A 25186-nucleotide genomic window follows, 5' to 3' on the forward strand; every position below is an offset into this window, starting at 1 on the left:
AATCGCACGCGAGTTGGCTGGTGGTGTTCTGAGCTGCCCTGGCACAAGGATGGCACATCTCAGCTGGCGATGTAGTTTATCTGAGACCACATGGCATCAGAGGTGAGCCAAAGAAACGACTTTGTACGGCACGGACACACAGCCGGCTGATGTCATTTCCTGGACCAAATGTGGTCTTATTGCCCTGGCAGGATGCATGGTGCTAACATCTGCGTTTCGTTTTCACTCCACCAAGGTCAAAAGAAACCCACATAAAAAAGGAGTTACACTTCAGCATCAATCATGAATTGCTGTCCTTAAGGAGGCACAGCCTTTCTGAATCGTGTAAGATTCCAGGCATTTCAACAGAAGTAATTAGCAGCTTGATATGATATGAGTTTTGTTCAATTCTCACTGATGGAAAAGAGCCATAAACCCACGCATCGCAAGCTCCAAACAACAAGACCAGAGATCTCAAACTGCTGATGTAAACCAGGAACGTACAGCTTGAGTTTAAGAGTTCAGTAATTCTGTGTTCATTCGGAGCTTACAGGAAAATCACACAATCTTCAGAGACGAGAGTTTGGGTAATTTCTCACTTCTCATGCAAAATGATTACGATTTATATAAAACCTCACACCCGGGTTTGAAGGCGTTCCATCGCAGCGTGAAGGTGGAATTTGATAAGATTACCTGCTCTGGTTTTAAAGATGGTATTTAGGAAGTGTGTTATAAAAACATTTTTTCATGGTGTTATAGGTAAGGCTGTAGTATTTTTTTCATGGTTATTATTATTATTATTTGTTTATTTAGCAGACGCCTTCTTTATCCAAGGCGACTCACAGAGACTAGGGTGTGTGAACTATGCATCAGCTGCAGAGTCACTTACAACTACGTCTCACCCGAAAGACGGAGCACAAGGAGGTTAAGTGACTTGCTCAGGGTCACACCATGCGTCAGTGGCTGAGGTGGGATTTGAACCGGGGACATGGTTATCATGGATTTCATGATTGAAATCTACCCATTGCCACATTGTGTAATATGTAGATTTTCCCGTGAAAATGCCTATTCTGAAAGAATAACGGAAATATGAAACGTCTTGATTTCTTAAAAGCCAGCGTTTGCCTGATTGAGGCGCTGCCTGTCACGCTGCGTTCAGGAACCTGGCACCTGGTTTAGTTTGCTTCCTTCCTGGTAAATGATTGAAAACACACTGCGCAGAGCTGCACGGTTTCTTTAAAATGTATTAAATGAAAAAAGACCCTCTATTTATTTCAGCTTTAATGCATGTTATATTTAATCATGAAATATCTTGAAATGCTTATTTTTAGACCGTGAAATAAGCAATCTTTTACCGTGTTGGGGGACGAAAACACACAGCCCGAGTTATGAAATGTCACTTACTATTGGATTATATGAGAATTTCTGAGACCCGATGGTCAGCGAGTGTCCTCCGAGCCCCAAACCCATCGCCTCTTTATAAACTGCACAGCGGATGTACGCTACCACCCCCTGGTGGACAAAAGCCAGCCCTGCAGTCGTCTGAGCTCACATGGCCAGTAGGGGCCGCTGCAGTGCGGAGAAATGACTCGGTCCCTTCTGGTTTTGCCCTGGAACATTTCTGTTGTTAAAAAGGGGGAAGTGACTGATGGAACAAATGGTTTTGTGGTATGTGTGTGTGTGTGTGTGTATATATTTCCGTTTTTTGGGGGGGAGGAAATGAAAAAGTCTGGAAACCTAATTTTAAAACAAATGATAATCAAATTAGGGGAGTTTGTGAGGAAGAAACTAAATTGGATGTGTTTAACCGTCAAGGAAATAAGATCCTATCAGCTCAGGGTGGACCTCGTTACACGGGCTTCCGGTATAAACTGGAGCTAATTTTGATCTCCCTTCTTCTTGCCTAATAAGGCGTTGCACAGTCTTGCTCCAAGCAGCTAAAAACAGCTTAAGGAATATTTATAAGGGCCTAACTGAAACGTTGCTTATTCCTAGTTTGGTAATATTTATGGGACTTTTATTGTGTGTGTGTCTGTGTGTGTCTGTCTGTGTGTGTGTTTGTGTGTCTCAGTGTGTGTGTGTGTGTGTGTGTGTCAGTGTGTGTGTGTGTGGGGGGGTCAGTGTCTGTGTGTGTGTCAGTGTGTGTGTGTGTGTGTGTGTGTGTGTCTGTGTGTGTGTGTGTGTCTGTGTGTGTGTTTGTGTGTCTCAGTGTGTGTGTGTGTGTGTGTGTGTCAGTGTGTGTGTGGGGGGGGTCAGTGTCTGTGTGTGTGTGTGTGTGTGTCTGTGGGTGTGTGTGTGTATGTGTCTGTGTGTGTGTGTCTGTGGGTGTGTGTGTGTGTGTGTGGGTGTGTCTGTGTCAGTGTGTGTCAGAGTGTGTGTGTGGGGGGGGTCAGTGTGTGTGTCTGTGTGTGTGTCTGTGTGTGTGTGTGTGTGTGTGTGTGTGTGTGTCTGTGGGTGGGTGTGTGTGTGTGTGCTTTGGTGGGTGGATTTTGAATTATCTAAACTGTTTGAGTTGCTGTTTCCTGTTATTTGAATACTCCAGGCTCTTGTTTATATAGGACCAGATGGTTTAAGAATTACAGCTAGAAAATGTTACATACGCCCTTTGAGTTATACTGGAGGTTTTTTGTTTTTTTTTACAGTAAGATCTGCAGCACAGTAACAATTAAAGCTTTATTCTGAGTAGCAGAAGTACGCATTTAAACGAGAAGCAATTACCGTTTTTTTGTTTGTTTGTTTTTGTAAGTTTGGCATAGCAGGCTGGGCTGCAGTGAATTACAAGGCTGTAATTGCATCGAGGGCCGCCCCCCTGGAATAATAGCCTAGACTCAAGCTTTTCGCGTCTCTCAATCACACGCTGAGAAACGCGTTTTTTTTTTCTTTGAAACAACTAAATGGGCTTTGAAATCGTAAGTTTGACTTTTTCATTTCAAAGCAGAAGCGACTCCTCTTTGTAAATACAGTCACGCAGAACGATTGTGATAAAGTGAGTCCGGCAGAAAATACTTTATTTTTTCATGACGGTTTTAATAAAAGATGAGGCGCTTATTAACTTGTTGCGATGTCGTTTGTACGTTCTGCTTGTAAATCAAAAAAATATTTTTTTAAAGCCCATTTAGTCTTTAATTGTTGTGTTCTTTTATTCAGTGTAGTTTAATTGGGTTTCTCTTTGTATTGGTGCTGCACTATTGAGATGTACCTGTAACTGGACCTGCCTGGGGGCACAAAGTGACTCAACTGTATGAGATAATTCAGTTTGTTTGTGTGAAGCTGATTATCTTCTGCTCTGTGGTCAGATCGCGTGTCGCATTTCTTGAAACATCGGAGACCACGTGGAAGAGCGCGACACAGAGAGACGCGTTGGTGTCGAGACAGTTTCTCCATTCCAGGACCCTGTGTGGTCTCTCGTTGATGCTATCTGAGCTTTGCAAAGCCTTTCATGAAACTCGTGCAACGTCCCACTGTACAAGTTTCCACCTAGTAAAAGCACAGCAAAGTGTAATAAAACACAGAGAGGTGTGGTAAAACACAGGGAAGCATTGTAAAGCACAGAGAGGTGTGGTAAAGCATAGGGAAGCATTGTAAAGCACAGAGAGGTCTGGTAAAGCATAGGGAAGCATTGTAAAGCACAGAGAGGTGTGGTAAAGCATAGGGAAGCATTGTAAAGCACAGAGAGGTGTGGTAAAGCATAGGGAAGCATTGTAAAGCACAGAGAGGTGTGGTAAAGCATAGGGAAGCATTGTAAAGCACAGAGAGGTCTGGTAAAGCATAGGGAAGCATTGTAAAGCATATTAATAAACATGGCAAACCAGGGTAAATTCACAGTATAAGAATGGGGAAAATGAAAAAAAAAAAAAAGTGTCCAGTCTCTAACAAACTCCATAGCTGACTAATAGAAAACTGTATCAACTTTTCAGTTGTGCAAATGAAGCCTGCCTTTGCCAAGAAACTCCGCCATGCAAACAGCTAGAATGCACTGAGGTGTAGTTTGAGTTCTGTGGACAGGAATCGATTGACCCTCATGATTTATGACATCATCAATCTCTTTCTCGTCGTCCTGTTCCATGTAAATGATCGCCAGCGTATTGATTATGAAAGGAATTAATCAGGTTTGAAGTTGGCATGTTTGGAGAGGGGGGGAGGGGGGCGGGGGTGTTCTGTGAAAGGAGGTTTATTTATAACCCCATTGTGAACTCTATTCTTGCGGTCTGAAAGAGAGAGCTAGCATTCTACTGTGGTTGGAGCTGCAGTGTTCGATAATGAGGCCATCGCTCAGAGACCGAAGGGGTTTGGGGTTTCACAGTGACACAGGAAACGCAACAGAACTGTGTGAGACAAGAGCCCACGCTTGAGCACCAGCAAATTATTATTATTATCATTATTATGAATTAGTCAGTCACTGTTAGCGACTTCCTGAGACTAGGGGGGTGAACTCTGCATCAACTGCTGCTGCTGCTGCAGAGTCACTTCCAATAGGAGCTTGTTTGTTTGACGTCTCATCCGAAGGACGGAGCACAAGGAGGTTCAGTGACTCAGGGTCACACACACACACAGTGAGTCAGTGGCTGCTGCAGAGTCACTTCAATAGGAGCTTGTTTGTTTGACGTCTCATCCTGAAGGACGGAGCACAAGGAGGTTCAGTGACTTGCTCAGGGTCACACACACACACAGGGAGTCAGTGGCTGCTGCAGAGTCACTTCCAATAGGAGCTCGTTTGTTTGACGTCTCATCCTGAAGGACGGAGCAATAAATATAAAGCCGTCAATAATTCCAAAATCAATGAACCCGTTCGTTGTTGCTGAAGAATGTCCTTACCAAGTTTCAACACAATCAGGCAAAAAGCCCTTGTAAAAGTTTCTCGCTCTATTAGTTTACCCTGATTTTGTTGCTTAATATAATTTACCAGACCTCTCTGTGCTTTACAATGCTTCCCTATGCTTTACCACACCTCTCTGTGCTTTACAATGCTTCCCTATGCTTTACCAGACCTCTCTGTGCTTTACAATGCTTCTCTATGCTTTACCAGACCTCTCTGTGCTTTACAATGCTTCACTATGCTTTACCAGACCTCTCTGTGATGATAATAATGATGATCTCATCAGAACGTACAGTAGAGAATGACAGTGAACACACGCTAATACTAAACAGGAACAAACTCCAATACTGAGAGGATATAAAGAAGCCCCTTTCTGTATCATTCACAGTTGGGTTTTGTTCCCTTCCGCAGACCCGGTTCCAGAGCCTCAGGTTATGCAAATTTGGGAAATACTGGACTATACTGAATACAAAACAAAAAAATGTTTCCATACGAGAGTCCAGGTACTTTCCAGTGTGATCTGTCCTAATGTTATTACAGACACACATGTAGTGTTTATGAAACAGAAACCGTGCCAGCCCTGCGCATCTAGATCAGTCTGGATCGCTGGTGTTAGCTTTGAATGATGTCATAAATTATTATATATTAGCGGTGGGGAACAACAATGTGAAAATTGTATATCGAGATCGATAAAACTGAAGTTTTCCAAAACACAGAAAAACATAATTATTATTTATTTCTTAGCAGACGTCCTTATCCAGGGCAACTTACAATTGTTACAAGATATCACATTATTTGTACATACAATTACCCATTTATACAGTTGGGTTTTTACTGGCGCAATCTAGGTAAAGTACCTTGCTCAAGGGTACAGCAGCAGTGTCCCCCACCTAGGATTGAACCCACGACCCTCCGGTCAAGAGTCCAGAACCCTAACCACTACTCCACACTGCTGCCCTCTACAGTTAGATCTACAGTGACTGATTAGCAGTGCAATAGTGCAAGTATAGCGCATCAGCTGAGGAGCCAGTGACGAGGTGCTGAGGTCAGGAGAGTCCAGGGCAGACCAGGAGGGGCGGATCCAGAGATCTACAAGCGCGGTCTAAACGGGGGTGTGGAGGAGGCAGGGAGAGGCGGTCCTGAGGTTCTCCGTTAGCTGGTTCCCCCACAGAGGGGCTGGGGAAGAGAAGGAGCGAGACGGGAGGATGGAAAGTGGAGGGTTTAATGGGAAGAGAGATCCATCAGCAACTGAATTTCCATTGAGGTCCCCAAGCCCAACATTGATCCACCAGACAGTCGTGAGCAATAAAACTTTTTTCTCTCTGATTTTAGGGATTTGCCTCTCTGCCGCTCATCTGGTAACCCAGCAGGTGAAGGGGATTGTGGGGGAATCGTTCACTTTCCCTGTGGAAATCCCGAACCTGCAGCCGGATATGGAGATAAACTGGAGATACAGTTTTAAGGAACTGGACTTTCAGATTGCGAGAATTCAGAATGGGAAGATTGAAGTTTTTGAGGAGAGATTCAAAGCAAGGCTGCAGCTGGACAATATGAGCAGCTCTCTCAGGATTAATAGCTTGGAGAGAGAAGACAGCGGGATTTACCAAGTGGAGACAATCAGAGGAAACAGATTTATTAAAAGATTCCAGCTGTCTGTTTACAGTGAGTATCATTCTGGGATGTTGGTTGCTTTTCAACAATCTGACTGCACCGTACTTCTTTGGTCAAACTTAGATGATAGTGTGAAATAATTGAACACGCCGAATCCTCACAGCATTTGGTCTTTCGTTCTTTCGTTCTTTCTTTCTCATTGTCTTTCTTTCCTTTTGTTATTTATTTTCCTTTTTTCTTTGCTCTTAACTTTTTTCTTCACTTTTATCCTTTACTTTTTTACTTTGTTCCCTTTTTTCTTTCCCTTTATTTTTCTCTCTTTCTTTCTTTCTTTCTTTCTTTCACACTGCAATGACATTTGGAGTAAAGCTGGACGCGCATTTCAGATATTTCATTTGCAATTGTGGATAGATAGCAGTCATCATTTTTATTTGATTGTATTTTCCCTTCCACAGACCCTGTTCCAGAGCCTCAGGTTCTGCAGATCCATTCAGCTAACAGGAGCTGCACTCTGCAGTGCTTTGTGGGAAACGCCAGTGAAGTGAACGTGTCCTGGATAAGAGATGGGAAACCACTGAACACAACAGAACTGGAGATCTCACAGGAAATGCAAGGGGGCAATGTTACCTACAGCTGTGTGGCCAGCAACCCTGCCAGCAACAAGAGCATCACTGTGACACCTTCACATTACTGCGGTAAAAGAAACGGCAATGAAGGTAATCCTTACTCTAAATTACAGTATTTATGTGATTTACTGTTTGAAATAACTTTTCTTTTACAGGAGGGACAATATCAGGGTCTAGCGCTGTATATTATAAAGACATTTCAGAGGGCTGGATCGCATCGATATCAGGGTCTAGTGCTATATATTATAAAGACATTTCAGAGGGCTGGATCGCATCGATATCAGGGTCTAGCGCTGTATATTATAAAGACATTTCAGAGGGCTGGATCGCATCAATATCAGGGTCTAGTGCTGTATATTATAAAGACATTTCAGAGGGCTGGATCGCATCAATATCAGGGTCTAGTGCTGTATATTATAAAGACATTTCAGAGGGCTGGATCGCATCAATATCAGGGTCTAGCGCTGTATATTATAAAGACATTTCAGAGGGCTGGATCGCATCAATATCAGGGTCTAGTGCTGTATATTATAAAGACATTTCAGAGGGCTGGATCGCATCAATATCAGGGTCTAGTGCTGTATATTATAAAGACATTTCAGAGGGCTGGATCGCATCAATATCAGGGTCTAGTGCTGTATATTATAAAGACATTTCAGAGGGCTGGATCGCATCAATATCAGGGTCTAGCGCTGTATATTATAAAGACATTTCAGAGGGCTGGATCGCATCAATATCAGGGTCTAGTGCTGTATATTATAAAGACATTTCAGAGGGCTGGATCGCATCAATATCAGGGTCTAGTGCTGTATATTATAAAGACATTTTAGAGGGCTGGATCTCATCAATATCAGGGTCTAGTGCTGTATATTATAAAGACATTTCAGAGGGCTGGATCGCATCAATATCAGGGTCTAGCGCTGTATATTATAAAGACATTTCAGAGGGCTGGATCGCATCAATATCAGGGTCTAGCGCTGTATATTATAAAGACATTTCAGAGGGCTGGATCGCATCAATATCAGGGTCTAGCGCTGTATATTATAAAGACATTTCAGAGGGCTGGATCGCATCAATATCAGGGTCTAGCGCTGTATATTATAAAGACATTTCAGAGGGCTGGATCGCATCACTATCAGGGTCTAGTGCTGTATATTATAAAGACATTTCAGAGGGCTGGATCACATCAATATCAGGGTCTAGTGCTGTATATTATAAAGACATTTCAGAGGGCTGGATCGCATCAATATCAGGGTCTAGCGCTATATATTATAAAGACATTTCAGAGGGCTGGATCACATCAATATCAGGGTCTAGCGCTGTATATTATAAAGACATTTCAGAGGGCTGGATCGCATCAATATCAGGGTCTAGCGCTATATATTATAAAGACATTTCAGAGGGCTGGATCGCATCAATATCAGGGTCTAGCGCTGTATATTATAAAGACATTTCAGAGGGCTGGATCGCATCAATATCAGGGTCTAGCGCTGTATATTATAAAGACATTTCAGAGGGCTGGATCGCATCAATATCAGGGTCTAGCGCTGTATATTATAAAGACATTTCAGAGGGCTGGATCGCATCAATATCAGGGTCTAGTGCTGTATATTATAAAGACATTTCAGAGGGCTGGATCGCATCAATATCAGGGTCTAGTGCTGTATATTATAAAGACATTTCAGAGGGCTGGATCGATCATCAATATCAGGGTCTAGCGCTGTATATTATAAAGACATTTCAGAGGGCTGGATCGCATCAATATCAGGGTCTAGTGCTGTATATTATAAAGACATTTCAGAGGGCTGGATCGCATCAATATCAGGGTCTAGTGATATCTAGTGATAATCCATATCAAACACAATCCTCTCTATAATCCATATCAAACACAGTCCTCTCTATAATCCATATCAAACACAGTCCTCTCTATAATCCATATCAAACACAGTCCTCTCTATAATCCATATCAAACACAATCCTCTCTATAATCCATATCAAACACAATCCTCTCTATAATCCATATCAAACACAATCCTCTCTATAATCCATATCAAACACAATCCTCTCTATAATCCATATCAAACACAATCCTCTCTATAATCCATATCAAACACAATCCTCTCTATAATCCATATCAAACACAATCCTCTCTATAATCCATATCAAACACAATCCTCTCTCTATCACACAATCCATATCAAACACAATCCTCTCTATAATCCATATCAAACACAATCCTCTCTATAATCCATATCAAACACAATCCTCTCTATAATCCATATCAAACACAATCCTCTCTATAATCCATATCAAACACAATCCTCTCTATAATCCATATCAAACACAATCCTCTCTATAATCCATATCAAACACAATCCTCTCTATAATCCATATCAAACACAATCCTCTCTATAATCCATATCAAACACAATCCTCTCTATAATCCATATCAAACACAATCCTCTCTATAATCCATATCAAACACAATCCTCTCTATAATCCATATCAAACACAATCCTCTCTATAATCCATATCAAACACAATCCTCTCTATAATCCATATCAAACACAATCCTCTCTATAATCCATATCAAACACAATCCTCTCTATAATCCATATCAAACACAATCCTCTCTATAATCCATATCAAACACAATCCTCTCTATAATCCATATCAAACACAATCCTCTCTATAATCCATATCAAACACAATCCTCTCTCTATCACACAATCCATATCAAACACAATCCTCTCTATAATCCATATCAAACACAATCCTCTCTATAATCCATATCAAACACAATCCTCTCTATAATCCATATCAAACACAATCCTCTCTATAATCCATATCAAACACAATCCTCTCTATAATCCATATCAAACACAATCCTCTCTATAATCCATATCAAACACAATCCTCTCTATAATCCATATCAAACACAATCCTCTCTATAATCCATATCAAACACAATCCTCTCTATAATCCATATCAAACACAATCCTCTCTATAATCCATATCAAACACAATCCTCTCTATAATCCATATCAAACACAATCCTCTCTATAATCCATATCAAACACAATCCTCTCTATAATCCATATCAAACACAATCCTCTCTATAATCCATATCAAACACAATCCTCTCTATAATCCATATCAAACACAATCCTCTCTATAATCCATATCAAACACAATCCTCTCTATAATCCATATCAAACACAATCCTCTCTATAATCCATATCAAACACAATCCTCTCTATAATCCATATCAAACACAATCCTCTCTATAATCCATATCAAACACAATCCTCTCTCTATCCCATAATCCATATCAAACACAATCCTCTCTATAATCCATATCAAACACAATCCTCTCTCTATCCCATAATCCATATCAAACACAATCCTCTCTATAATCCATATCAAACACAATCCTCTCTATATCCCATAATCCATATCAAACACAATCCTCCATACCTGATAGCCTTTAACTATGTAGCGTATTTATTAGAAGGACACGTGACCTCGAGGTAACGTTGAATTTTATTCACCTCGTGTCTAAATGGCAGAGTAAATGACTCGATGAGACAAACGCTGATCTGGAGCGCTGGCTATAGGAGAGATTGATTTGAAAGAGTTCTCAAGATCGATGCACCAAGGAGAGAGGCGAGGGGGTGGAAGAGAGGCTCTTTATACTTCAACTGGTTGTTTGTTTATTTTGGTCCTCAGATGGTGCTGAAACCCCAAGGAATCACGTTTTGATTCCTGTGATCGTGCTCGCTGTGATCGGAGTCCTGGCAGTCCTATCGATCACACTGTATCTCAGGAGAAAGAAGACGGCATTTGAGAAAGAAGGCAGGTATTGGTTTATTTGATACAATTACAACTTTCTTTATAACAGTTTTAACTGTACATGTGCAGTTTTACCCGCTTTTCCATTGGCTGTTCTGTGCTTTTGCCAGTTTACCATGATCTCCCTTCATTTTTAATGTGCTATACTATCCCTCCCTTGGGAACTGACGGATTGGGTTGTGAGATGAATTATTGAAAATATCGTGTTTACTCAAATTTAAATCGTGCCACGAATTCAAGTCGCATTTAATTCTTAATAATAATAATAATAATAATATAATAATGATGATGATGCATGTGTAAATGACCTTTTAGTTTCTAGGTCCCAGCATTAAAGCCCCACAGTAAGTGAACGACAGTCCTTGCAGTTTAGTTAGCTGGGTAAAAAAAAAGACTGAATTCTCTTTGTCGGTTTAATTTCCTGTCATCTGTTTAATTCGGCCCACGTTACTTCTCTGTCACGTTCACAAGCCAAAACAGCCTTTCGATTTGAGTCTCCGTCTGGCGACGCACGTCGGAGACGCTCCGAATTCACGTTCTGATGCGCGCTGTTCCATTTTCTAGCGCAAACGACGGCTTCTCTTTTAAAAGCTGGCGTGAAGTTCACCGCGTTGCCTTTTTAAAAATAATATCCCGCTATCGTACCGATCATAATTACTGCATTGCGCATGACTGTGTATGTACAGTCAGCAGCTCGCGTTCAAACGCGCAGCAATAATTGAGAGGCGCTCCCTCACCACATTTTAAACGTTTTTTTTTTTATATATTTCGGTCCAAAAAGTATGACTTTGGATTATAAAACTCAATTACTTTGTATGTAGCACAGCAGAGTCCAGTACTAACGTGCTTCTCGGAGTGTTTGTTACTCACAGACATTATCTTGTCTTAAAGGTTCTGAGCGGTCCAGAAACTCGAGCGGTATCGTGTACGCAGAAGTCACAACCGCGCCCCCTGCAGGCAGTGGAGAGGTCAGTACCCCAGTATTACCAGCTAGCTCCTTTTCCACAATACAGGGTAGGATTTAGGATGCCCGTCTAAATACAAAATTCAATGCTCAGATATGGCTAATAGGGGAGGAGGCTGGGTGAGAACCAGCGAGCGTCTTAACCAAAAAAGGAGCCGGGCTCGTCAGCATTAGTGGTTTTAGAGCTTTTAAATCTCACCGGCAGGGGGCAGAGTCTGTAATGTGAGTGTATCACACAACACTGCCCGTTACCGATGCATAGAAAATGTTCCTGCTGTTTTTGAGTTTTCTGTATTGAAGATGTATGAATTAAGCTGTATTTTTTTTTCAAGATATTTCACGATTTTTAAAACATTTATTAAAGCAGAAAAAAATAATGCTTACATTTTAAAATTGATCGTTCTCTCCAGAGTTATGAGACGATAGATGTTCTTAAATATTGAAATGTTTAGCAAACAAAATAAAAACATTAATAAATGTAAAAAAAAAAAAAGAACTACTGACACACGAAATGTCCCTTTCTTGCGCTGGACAGAGCGATATTTAGTAGAACTATATTTCCCATCTTTGATTATTATTATTATTATTTATTTCTTAGCAGACGCCCTTATCCAGGGCGACTTACAATTGTTACAAGATATCACATTATTTTTACATACAATTACCCATTTATACAGTTGGGTTTTTACTGGAGCAATCTAGGTAAAGTACCTTGCTCAAGGGTACAGCAGCAGTGTCCCCCACCTGGGATTGAACCCACAACCCTCTGGTCAAGAGTCCAGAGCCCTTAACTACTACCCCACACTGCTAGATAGTTAGCTAGTTAGATAGATAGATCAAAATGTAAACAGTGTATAGATAGATAGATAGATAGAGAGATAGATAGATAGAGAGAGAGATCGATAGATAGAGAGATAGAGAGATAGATAGAGAGATAGAGAGAGAGATCGATAGATAGAAAGATAGATAGATAGATAGATAGATCGATAGATCGATAGATAGATAGATAGATAGAGAGATAGATAGATAGATAGATAGATAGAGAGATAGATAGATATATTGTTTAAAAATTGTATTTATAAATGCGACTGTATTAAAACCACAAGTAAGTGTTAGTTTCATTCTTAACGGATTTGTTTCACAGTAAAGGTGTCAGTTTTTAAAAACAAACAAACAGCTGCCTGACTTTTCAGACAGACAGACAGAGAGCTTTGATGTCATTTTTATTCTTCACTGCAAATATAGTATCAAACCACCAGGGATTGAACCCACGACCCTCCGGTCAAGAGTCCAGAGCTCTGAACACTACTCCACACTGCTGCCCGTGCAGTCGGTGTCTTTTTCATTGAAGGCATTTTAAAGAAACCGCGCAGCTCTGCGCAGTCGTGTGTTCAATCATTTACCAGGAAGGAAGCAAACTAAACCAGGTGCCAGGTTCCTGAACGCAGCGTGACGGGCGCTGGCAAACATTTCCCATGTGTTAACTTTTAAGTGATAAAAAAAAAAATCAGAAATGGGAATTCACAGGGGACTACATATCACAACACAACCGGTAAATTTCACAGAAATTTCTTAGAAATCCAATACGAGTCAAATAAACAGTTAGGAATGTGTTTTGTCTCAGTGTAAACATTGCCTCAAACCACTTCCTTTGAGCTTCAGTGAATGGTTCCTTTTCACGAGAAGCCATATGATGCATGCTTTCAAAACAAACCTCTTCAAAAGCCGGAGATTCGGACCCTAATTGCTCTCCCACCCCCCCTCAAACATACTTCAAACACTGTTTCATCTTGTGAGTCAAAGGAAATGGATTTTTAATGTGATTAACTATAAAGGCATAAGGCCTTTCAGGAAATCCCATATAATGTAATAGGCAGTCTGCAGACAGAATGGCTACACACTTAGACATTACAAAGAGTCAGGGAATAACCTACGGTAACGTCTTTAGAGATGGATTTCAGCACAACGCATTGCAGATTTGGATTTCCTGTTGTTTTTTTTCCACAGGATATACCAGAACTCGCTGCAGCTCGGCAAACGACAGCAAAGCTGACCACCATCTACGATGAACTGCGAACGCCCAGCTCCCAGAACGCACCGTGCTGACGCAGGAAGGAAACGCTTGCGTCCCTCAAATGCTTAGCCATGATGAAACGAGAGAGAGAGAGAGAGAGAGAGAGAGAGAGAGAGAGAGAGAGACACAGAGAGAGAGAGAGAGAGAGACACAGAGAGAGAGAGAGAGAGAGAGAGAGAGACAGAGAGAGAGAGAGAGAGAGAGAGAGAGAGACAGAGAGAGAGACAGAGAGAGAGGAGTGAGAGAGAGAGAGAGAGAGAGAGAGAGAGAGAGATTAAAGTCCATTAAAAAGTATTCAATTTGAGAAATTTAAAGTGACTGGAAAATATTAAAGACCAGAGAAGTAATTTCAACTGTCTGGGAGGTGAGACTGTGTGTTTATAATCCAGCACACTCTGACTGTGTTATTTGGTCGCTCATAGTCATGCAAACACGCTAGATACTGCAGGAGCATTGGGGGAGCAATCCCATCTGTATTGACGTGGTAATTAATAGAGGAGGGGTCACTCTTATAAGCACTGTATATTTACAGCCGTATCAACTCCCATGCTCTCATAACCGATCTGTTTCAAATCAGCTGATTGAACGGGACGTTATCAAGGACAAATCATCCCATAGGAATGGGCTAATAGGTGCCTACTAGCCTCCTAACCCCTAAATCTACCCTCTACCCCTAAACATAATGTCTACCACTAACCGAATCTCTACCCCTAACCCTAATCTCAACCCCTAAAGAGAGAGAGGGAGGGAGCGGGCTAATTCACCTTCCCCCCCTGGAACAACATTTGAAGATTATTTGAAGAAACAACAAGAAGTTATTTTAGTTGTATTTTTTTGCAATCAGGTTTGGCGTTCTGAGCACGGGGTGATGTCTCTGCACAGGATGTATGAAGTGTTGGAATTCTGGCAAACGCTGCACTGTGATTGGTCGATTTTTGGGTCACACAGTCAGGGGAGCGCAGGGGTCCCCGAGGGTCTCCCCTGGTAGGTGAGGAAGCTCGGTCATGGGGTTTCAGGATACACGCTGAAGCTTCAAGTTCTCTGTGTGGGGAAATAAATACAAATGGGGGTCTGATTCCCATCCCTGCATTGTAACTGCAGTTTAATATCACTAGACTGGACTGGAATTACATTGCAACTGCAGTTTAATATCACTAGACTGGACTGGACTGGACTGGAATTACATTGTAACTGCAGTTTAATATCACTAGACTAGACTGGACTGGAATTACATTGTAACTGCAGTTTAATATCACTAGACGGGACTGGAATTACATTGTAACTGCAGTTTAATATCACTAGACTGGACTGGAATTACATTGTAACTGCAGTTTAATATCACTAGACTAGACTGGACTGGAATTACATTGCAGGGCTGGGAATCAGACTCCCGCTGCACAGCAGTGTCACCCAGTCCAGGTTTCACTAGGAGTTTAATAATAAGACACACCTGAGCTTGTTAGCTAGACACACTGGGGCTGATCAAGCTGGTAGTAAAACCTGGACTGGGTGACACTGCTGTGGGATTGGAGTCTTACATCCAGCCAGGCATTGCTTTGGGGTCTTAAATGTTGTAAATATGATTTTATATATATATATATATATTTTTAATTCGTTCCTCCATTTCAGAAACCATGTTTCACAATTAATGTTTCCCCTTTGCTGTAGATTTTATCTTAAAGAGCACTTTGTTCATTTATTTATTAATTTCATTAAATCTATGTGCGCTGTGCGATCACTGCTGCCCCCTAATGGTCTTTTTGTAAATTGATGTTTTTATTTTTCATTATATGAAAATGTTGTACTTTTAAATAAAGGGGGGAGAAAATGAAATGAAAAAATAAATTTGCAAGAAACCCTAACCTGAGGTATATTGTGTGTGTTTTTACTTCTTTATTTATAATTGACTCAGAAATGTCTTCATCTAGACAATGTGGGGAAGCTATAAAAAAAAAGGCCAACAAGATGCTCGGATATATTGTGAGAAGTGTTGAATTTAAATTTAAATTAAGGGAAGTAATGTTAAAACTCTACAATGCATTAGTAAGAGCTCACCTAGAATAGTGTGTTCAGTTCTGGTCACCTGCGTTACAAAAATGATATTGCTGCTCTAGAAAGAGTGCAAAGAAGAGCAACCAGAATTATCCTGGGTTTAAAAGGCATGTCGTATGCAGACAGGCTAAAAGAATTGAATCTGTTCAGTCTGATTCAAGCATTCAAAATCCTAAAAGGTATAGACAATGTCAACCCGGGGGACTTCTTTGACTTGAAAAAAGAAACAAGGACCAGGGGTCATAAATGGAGATTAGATAAAGGGGCATTCAGAACAGAAAATAGGAGGCACTTTTTTTACACAGAGAATTGTGAGGGTCTGGAACCAACTCCCCAGTAATGTTGTTGAAGCCGACACCCTGGGATCCTTCAAGAAGCTGCTTGATGAGATTCTGGGATCAATAAGCTACTAACAACCAAACGAGCAAGATGGGCCGAATGGGGCCTCCTCTCGTTTGAAAACTTTCTTATGTTCTTTGTTCGCATATATATATATATATATATATATATATATATATATATATATATATCACACCTGCTTATCACAGCTGTGTTTTATTCCCACAGTGATAAGATGGGTAAACAAGACCAGCTTCTGTATTGTCATTCTTCCCCTTATCTCAAATGCTATAAATTCTAATTATGGTTGTATATCGTGCAGGGTTATCACGGGACATGCAATTCCCCTGTGAAAATACCCATTTCTGAAAGAATAATGTCAAATTAAATGCAGCCAACGTTTGCCTGATTGAGGCGCTGCCTGTCACACTGCGTTCAGGAACCTGGCAGCCGGTTTAGTTTGCTTCCTTCCTGGTAAATGATTGAACACACGACTGCGCAGAGCTGCACGATTTCTTTAAAATGCCTTCAGTGAAAAAGACACCGACTGCATCAAAGATGGCAAATATTTTTCTTCAAGGGCAGTTCGGTATGGATTGAAATAACAGGATTAACTTCTAAGGGTCTGCTATAACAGTTAGCATCACCTAGAACTGTAGTTTTGAGACATGCTATTGGAAATATATATATATATATATATATATATATATATATATATGTGAAAATAATCTAGGTATTTTATTTAACATCGTGCAATCAAAAGACCCGCCCCCGCCCCCCCCCCCCCCCCCCCCGTTGCTTAGCAACCACGTCTCACGTTCCATGACTCTGCTTGCCAGTGGCTTGCTGTTCGATCTCGCCCTGTCAATTATCTACTGCTTTTATAAATGCGGAAGAATACTGTGAGAGAGAGACCCTGAATTGTAAAGAGATTCCGAGCTGCAGGCTGCAGGCTGGAGCTGGAGCTGGAGCTGGAGCTGGAGCTGGAGCTGGAGCTGGAGCTGGAGCTGGAGCTGGAACGTGGAGAGACTATAACTTCATGTCGCACACCAGGAAGGCTGTGTTTGACCGGGAGGGGATCATTTCCAACACGAGGTGCAGTGTGTTGGGGTTCCCCGGTCAGTGAGCCTGTTAGTTTATTGTTAACGTTGTGTGGTTTATTTGATAGCTGCCCCGCTTCTGCAGCAAGGAGTCCTCTGTGTTTCATTTCTTATATTATATTTTATTCTTGCGTGCACGCAGGGTTTCATGTTGTTGAAGCTGACCCCCTGGGATTATTATTATTATTATTATTTGTTTATTTAGCAGACGCCTTTATCCAAGGCGACTTACAGAGACTAGGGTGTGTGAACTATGCATCAGCTGCAGAGTCAAGAAGCTGCTTGATGAGATTCTAGGATCAATAAGCTTCTAACAAGCAAACGAGCAAGATGGGCCGAATGGGGCCTCCTCTCGTTTGTAAACTTCCCTATGCTTTACCAGACCTCTCTGTGCTTTACAATGCTTCCCTATGCTTTACCAGACCTCTCTGTGCTTTACAATGCTTCCCTATGCTTTACCAGACCTCTCTGTGCTTTACAATGCTTCCATGTGCTTTACCAGACCTCTCTGTGCTTTACAATGCTTCCCTATGCTTTACCAGACCTCTCTGTGCTTTACAATGCTTCCCTATGCTTTACCAGACCTCTCTGTGCTTTACAATGCTTCCCTGTGCTTTACCAGACCTCTCTGTGCTTTACAATGCTTCCCTATGCTTTACCAGACCTCTCTGTGCTTTACAATGCTTCCCTATGCTTTACCAGACCTCTCTGTGCTTTACAATGCTTCCCTGTGCTTTACCAGACCTCTCTGTGCTTTACAATGCTTCCCTATGCTTTACCAGACCTCTCTGTGCTTTACAATGCTTCCCCATGCTTTACCACACCTCTCTGTGCTTTACAATGCTTCCCTATGCTTTACCAGACCTCTCTGTGCTTTACAATGCTTCCCTATGCTTTACCAGACCTCTCTGTGCTTTACAATGCTTCCCCATGCTTTACCGCACCTCTCTGTGCTTTACAATGCTTCCCTATGCTTTACCAGACCTCTCTGTGCTTTACAATGCTTCCCTATGCTTTACCAGACCTCTCTGTGCTTTACAATGCTTCCCTATGCTTCACCAGACCTCTCTGTGCTTTACAATGCTTCCCTATGCCTTACCATGCTTGATGTTTTTACTGTGGGAGCCCTTTGTAAGAGCTAACCTATGCTTAACTACCCCAGGCCAGCAAATATGATGTCATTGTATTGCTGTCAACTGGGGAAAAACATACAGAAATACAATATGGTTTGATTTCAGACAGCTGTTCAGTGGCGTGATGAAAGAAAAAAACAACACATTATGAATTATTTACACATATATAAGGCTTGTTTTCATGGTTCACTTTTGATCACGTGACCTCCCGTTAAATTTATTTTGAGCCGATTCTGTTTCCTAATTAAACTCAGAAAAACAACATTAATCGCTCATCGCTGATCCTAATTCATTTTTGCACAGTCGCCCAGTTTAACAGAGTGCTTTATTACACTTTGCTGTGTCTTTACTATGGAAACTCATACACGGGTAGCACTACCAGTTAAATGTGTTTATAGAAGAGACAGCTGTGTGTAATACACTGCGAAGAAACCAAATAATATACCAGGATATTCATGTCTGTTTACTCTGTCATCACCGTGGATAAACAGACATATATCATGTGAATAATACAGATGACACAACTCGTTTACAAAGTTACAAACAAACACAAAGCAGACACTTTAACAAACAAAACTGAAAATACAATATTAATAAAAAAGAACAGGTGGATTTTTTTTTCTTCCCAGAACACCCTGCAGTGTTTACCATAAACTGGTTCCGTTACCTGTCCCGTGATGTCCCGATCGCAGGGACAGAACCCAGGACCGCTCAGAACCATCAAAGCAAAACACCAGGAAAGAGGGATTGAAAACATTGACTTGAGTCTTCATTGAAACTCCCGCTATAATCCTGATCTAGCCTTCAACAGCTTTCAGATTGTAGACTGAAAATGTGTTGATCAATCGTAGTGGAGCAAATGTCTTGGTAATCATATGAGAGAATGCACTGGTCATGTTGACCCAGTTTGTGGAGGTGACATAAGTAGAGTTGCTATGGCAACTTGGGTTTAGAATGATGGAAATGACAACGCGTGTGCAGGAATGTATGGGGAAAAGAAAAAATATGGTCTCGTTGTAAGAGAGAGTAGTTAGCGGTTGGTTGCACTTGAACGGCTGAATATCTCGTTTCTATGAACATTGAAGCTCCATTTCGAGAGGGGATGTAACGAAACTAAGTGATTAATTAGAATTGGTACCTTTTTATGAACTATACTTAATATTAGTTTTAGGAATGACAGCTTTTATTTAAGCTTGATTTAATAATTAAAATAATGGGTTAGGAAATTGGTTTATTAGTGTATCTATATAACTGGTTTATGGGGTAGTTGAAGGATTGATGCTGGATAATTAATTGTTGTTTGTAATTCAATTGAGGAATGGTTCATTTTGTATAATACACTGAGAACAGTTTATTGATGAACAAATATCCGTGATACACCAGGTGTGGCAAATCAACTGATAATTTGTGACTCTGCAGCTGATGCATAGTTCACACACCCTAGTCTCTGTAAGTCGCCTTGGATAAAGAAGGCGTCTGCTAAATAAACAAATAATAATAAACTCCAGACGTAGAGGCGACATGGACAGAGAAGCTCCCAGTACCTCCAGGATGATCGTGGACCATCATTGTATCAGTCTGAGGGCTCTCTCCAGGGGTTCAGGTAATCTCATCAGTTGTCTCTCTTAGCGGAAGTTACTGTATCTGAACACTAACTTTCAGTGTAGAATATGACGTGGGTATTTGGAACTAATAAATGGTAAGATCTGAAACGGGGTCTGGTCTCCTCCTTGTAGCGTAATTCCACAGGTATCTTCAATAGGGGCAGCAGTGTGGCGTAGCGGTCAGGGGCTCTGGACTCTTGACCGGAGGGTCGTGGGTTCAATCCCAGGTGGGGGACACTGCTGCTGTACCCTTGAGCAAGGTGCTTTACCTAGATTGCTCCAGTAAAAACCCAACTGTATAAATGGGTAATTGTATGTGAAAATAATGTGATATCTTGTAACAATTGTAAGTCGCCCTGGATAAGGGCGTCTGCTAAGAAATAATAATTCACTGCCACTCACAGTGAGAGAGGTCCTGAAGACTTGCTTTTATACTTAAACTTTTTAATATTATTTTAATCAATCAAAATCTTTATTTTATATAGCGCCTTTCATAGTGGACCTCCATCACAAAGCGCTTTACAAGAGAGTGAGGAACAATGCTTAATACATTAAATACAGTGAAATACAGGACATAGTACATTCAATACAAACAGTAAAAAAAAACAATGCAGATACATTAAATACAGTGAGATACATTAATTACAAGGCTAGGATGTGAATTCTAGACATTGTGGATGCGTGTGTCACACAGAATCATAGGGATAAGATGAAGTAAAAAACCTGAACTAGCAATTTAGACAGCAGATACCAGGCTTCTAAGAGATTTCATAATTGTATCAGGGTTGGTTTTAATTTTTCATTTGCAGGGTCTGTTTTATTGTTATAAATGTCCATACATTTTATTATTCATAAACCACACGAGATCATTGCTTATGTCTTATTGAAACCGGGAACTAAAAAAGACAGATGGTGTGTGTCGGATTTGTTTTTATAACAAAAACACTGACAGTAAAGCATTTTGCAATAAAACAGCCCACGGCTTTTGGCATCAACAATTACAAAGATAGAAAGTACTGGAAACTTCACTGCATTCTGTGTTAACTCCCTGGTTTATCTCCGTTATCGAAGGTACTTTTTTGTAGCTGTAGTGCAAAAGGCAAATATTGATAAATTGCCTCAGCACATGAAATCATATTTTAATTGCTAATACTGTATGCAATTATACAGCTCTGCCCAAAAATTTTGCATCCCTTAGAATTTTAGGATTGCAGCGTTGAAAAAAAAAAACCTATATGAACATTTTGTAATATGTTAACAAGGGAACATTATTCAGCAGCTTTCATTGGACTCTATGAAGCTGAGGGAGTTCATTCTATATAGAGGGGGTGGAATTCAATATGTTAACAAGGGAACATTATTCAGCAACTTTTATTGGACTCCTGTGAAGCTGAGGGAGTTCATTCTATATAGAGGGGGTGGAATTCAATATGTTAACAAGGGAACATTATTCAGCAGCTTTCATTGGACTCTATGAAGCTGAGGGAGTTCATTCTATATAGAGGGGGTGGAATTCAATATGTTAACAAGGGAACATTATTCAGCAGCTTTCATTGGACTTTATGAAGCTGAGGGAGTTCATTCTATATAGAGGGGGTGGAATTCAATATGTTAACAAGGGAACATTATTCAGCAGCTTTCATTGGACTCTATGAAGCTGAGGGAGTTCATTCTATATAGAGGGGGTGGAATTCAATATGTTAACAAGGGAACATTATTCAGCAGCTTTCATTGGACTCTATGAAGCTGAGGGAGTTCATTCTATATAGAGGGGGTGGAATTCAATATGTTAACAAGGGAACATTATTCAGCAGCTTTCATTGGACTCTATGAAGCTGAGGGAGTTCATTCTATATAGAGGGGGTGGAATTCAATATGTTAACAAGGGAACATTATTCAGCAGCTTTCATTGGACTCTATGAAGCTGAGGGAGTTCATTCTATATAGAGGGGGTGGAATTCAATATGTTAACAAGGGAACATTATTCAGCAGCTTTCATTGGACTCTATGAAGCTGAGGGAGTTCATTCTATATAGAGGGGGTGGAATTCAATATGTTAACAAGGGAACATTATTCAGCAGCTTTCATTGGACTCTATGAAGCTGAGGGAGTTCATTCTATATAGAGGGGGTGGAATTCAATATGTTAACAAGGGAACATTATTCAGCAGCTTTCATTGGACTCTATGAAGCTGAGGGAGTTCATTCTATATAGAGGGGGTGGAATTCAATATGTTAACAAGGGAACATTATTCAGCAGCTTTCATTGGACTTTATGAAGCTGAGGGAGTTCATTCTATATAGAGGGGGTGGAATTCAATATGTTAACAAGGGAACATTATTCAGCAGCTTTCATTGGACTCTATGAAGCTGAGGGAGTTCATTCTATATAGAGGGGGTGGAATTCAATATGTTAACAAGGGAACATTATTCAGCAGCTTTCATTGGACTCTATGAAGCTGAGGGAGTTCATTCTATATAGAGGGGGTGGAATTCAATATGTTAACAAGGGAACATTATTCAGCAGCTTTCATTGGACTCTATGAAGCTGAGGGAGTTCATTCTATATAGAGGGGGTGGAATTCAATATGTTAACAAGGGAACATTATTCAGCAGCTTTCATTGGACTCTATGAAGCTGAGGGAGTTCATTCTATATAGAGGGGGTGGAATTCAATATGTTAACAAGGGAACATTATTCAGCAGCTTTCATTGGACTTTATGAAGCTGAGGGAGTTCATTCTATATAGAGGGGGTGGAATTCAATATGTTAACAAGGGAACATTATTCAGCAGCTTTCATTGGACTTTATGAAGCTGAGGGAGTTCATTCTATATAGAGGGGGTGGAATTCAATATGTTAACAAGGGAACATTATTCAGCAGCTTTCATTGGACTCTATGAAGCTGAGGGAGTTCATTCTATATAGAGGGTGATGCTGCTAAACATTTGGCCAGAGCTGCACATTGAAGGATTCAAAACTAAATATTGCACATATTTCAAGAAATGTGCGCTGCAAATGACAAGCGTTGCTAATATTCTGCCCAGCATTTTACATACGAGTTCACGCACATACAGGACTTTAATACTGATGAATGAACTTCGACTAGAGTCCCGTGAACTTGGACCTAACTCACAGTTGTGTTGCCAGAGCTCATAAGAGGTAAGAAAACAGATCTGAAAACCTCAGCTGTTTTTTTTTTTTTAAGAGAATGGGGTTTAAACTCCCGCAGAACAGTAACCGTCTCCTTCCTGCGTCAGCACGGTGCATTCTGGGAGCTCAGTGGCTGGAGTTCGTAGTATATGGTCATCTGTTTGTCTCTCGTTTGATCTTCAGACCGTTCTGTGTGGTTCTGTTAGGGATGGAAAGCAGGAAAGGAAATCTGCAGTGTCTGGTATTGCAGTTAACATATATAGACTATACAATTGTTTTGTTTTGTTTTTTCAATACAGTTAAAGACCGCTTATAGTCTGGCAGACTGTTAATCGTCATGAAACGCTGTTTCACAAAACAAAACAAAAAAAACGCTTTGAAATGTGGTCTGCGTTCAAACAAACAAGATTCAACGTCTGTTTGCCAGACTCCAAAGTCTAACTACCAGGTTCAGAAATACTAAAAGTAATGTAATAAATTCAAATGGCAAACGTTTCCGCTAGAAGTCTTTCTCAGCGTCTTCAGTGTAAATTCAACGGCAAACGTTTCCACTAGAAGTCTTTCTCAGCGTCTTCAGTGTAAATTCAATGGCAAACGTTTCCATTAGAAGTCTTTCTCAGCGTCTTCAGTGTAAATTCAATGGCAAACGTTTCCACTAGAAGTCTTTCTCAGCGTCTTCAGTGTAAATTCAATGGCAAACGTTTCCACTAGAAGTCTTTCTCAACGTCTTCAGTGTAAATTCAATGCGAAACGTTTCCACTACAAGTCTTTCTCAGCGTCTTCAGTGTAAATTCAATGGCTAACGTTTCCACTAGAAGTCTTTCTCAGCGTCTTTAGTGTAAATTCAATGGCAAACGTTTCCACTAGAAGTCTTTCTCAAGGTCTTCAGTGTAAATTCAATGGCAAACGTTTCCACTAGAAGTCTTTCTCAGCGTCTTCAGTGTAAATTCAATGGCAAACGTTTCCACTGGAAGTCTTTCTCAGGCTGGTTTGTGTAAAAATGCTACAGTAATTGATATTTGATAGCGTTATATCTAGTCAGTCTGCCACACCATTTTCCACGTGCATACAGAACATATAGAGCATGTCTTTATTCTTTCATGCTGGTCTGCTTTCTGACTCATACCCTAATGGCTCCCAGACTTTCCTGAAAGTTTATCTCATGGTTTAAATAGTTTATATTGTGCTTTCAGGGGGTTCCATTTCTGCCTTCAGCTTTAACGCTATTAAGTTACATCAGGAAGAGTGTCTTAAATATCAAAGACAGACGCTGACAAAAGGCTGATTCAGTGTCTGGAGACTGAGTCATTAAAAATAAAGCTGTTGGGCTCCCGAGTGGCGCATCCAGTAAAGGCGCTCCTCGCAGGATGTGCCCTATAGCCTGGAGATCGCTGGTTCGAATCCAGGCTATGTCACAGCTGACCGTGACCAAGAGTTCCTAGGGGGCGGCGCACAATTGGCTGAGCGCTGCCCGGGTAGGGAGGGCTTAGGTCGGCAGGGGAATCCACGGCTCACCGCGCATCAGCGACCCCTGTGGCCGATAGGGCGCCTGTGGCTCTGCAGCGGAGCCGCCAGATCTGTGTTGTCCTCCGGCACTATAGGTCTGGTAGCATTGCTGTGGATCTGCAGTGCGAAAAATGACGGCTTGGAAGGAGCACGTTTCGGAGGACGCGTGTTTCAGCCTCCGTTTCCTGAGTCGGTGGGGGGGTTGCGAGCGGTGAGCCGGGGATACAGATAATAATTGGGCATGCTAAATTGGGGTGAAAACCGGGGTAAAAATAATTGGCGACGACTAAATTTAAAAAAAAAAAAATAATAAAAAAAAAATAAAAAATAAAAAAATAAAAAAATAAATTAAAAAAAAAATAAATAAATAAAAAAAAAA

General features: G+C 40.9%; 2 protein-coding genes across 6 annotated transcripts in view; one reads left to right on the plus strand and one right to left on the minus strand.

Annotated features, from left to right (window-relative positions):
• LOC117409995 (CD48 antigen-like) overlaps nt 1-15789 on the plus strand; it is a 36602-nt gene extending 20813 nt beyond the window's left edge. Inside the window, exons 2-6 of one of the 2 annotated variants that reach the window (XM_059021772.1) lie at nt 6128-6457; nt 6862-7122; nt 10762-10887; nt 11776-11852; nt 13856-15789. In XM_059021772.1, coding sequence (XP_058877755.1) covers nt 6128-6457; nt 6862-7122; nt 10762-10887; nt 11776-11852; nt 13856-13954 — 893 coding nt within the window. In that variant the 3' untranslated portion in view covers nt 13955-15789. The remainder of the gene's footprint in view (nt 1-6127; nt 6458-6861; nt 7123-10761; nt 10888-11775; nt 11853-13855) is intronic. The other variant, XM_059021770.1, reaches the window with a different exon arrangement.
• Nucleotides 15790-20577: 4788 nt separating this feature from the next.
• The window catches only part of LOC131735988 (SLAM family member 8-like), a 46653-nt gene continuing 42044 nt past the window's right edge, over nt 20578-25186 (minus strand). For all 4 annotated transcript variants that reach the window (XR_009327848.1, XM_059021776.1, XM_059021777.1 and 1 more), the window contains one exon: nt 20578-23500. Coding sequence is in view for 3 of the 4 variants with exons in the window: in XM_059021776.1 (XP_058877759.1) it covers nt 23405-23500 (96 nt within the window). In the remaining variant the exon portion in view is untranslated. The remainder of the gene's footprint in view (nt 23501-25186) is intronic.

The sequence above is a fragment of the Acipenser ruthenus genome, unplaced genomic scaffold, assembly GCF_902713425.1.
Source record: "Acipenser ruthenus unplaced genomic scaffold, fAciRut3.2 maternal haplotype, whole genome shotgun sequence".
NCBI classification, from domain to species: domain Eukaryota; kingdom Metazoa; phylum Chordata; class Actinopteri; order Acipenseriformes; family Acipenseridae; genus Acipenser; species Acipenser ruthenus.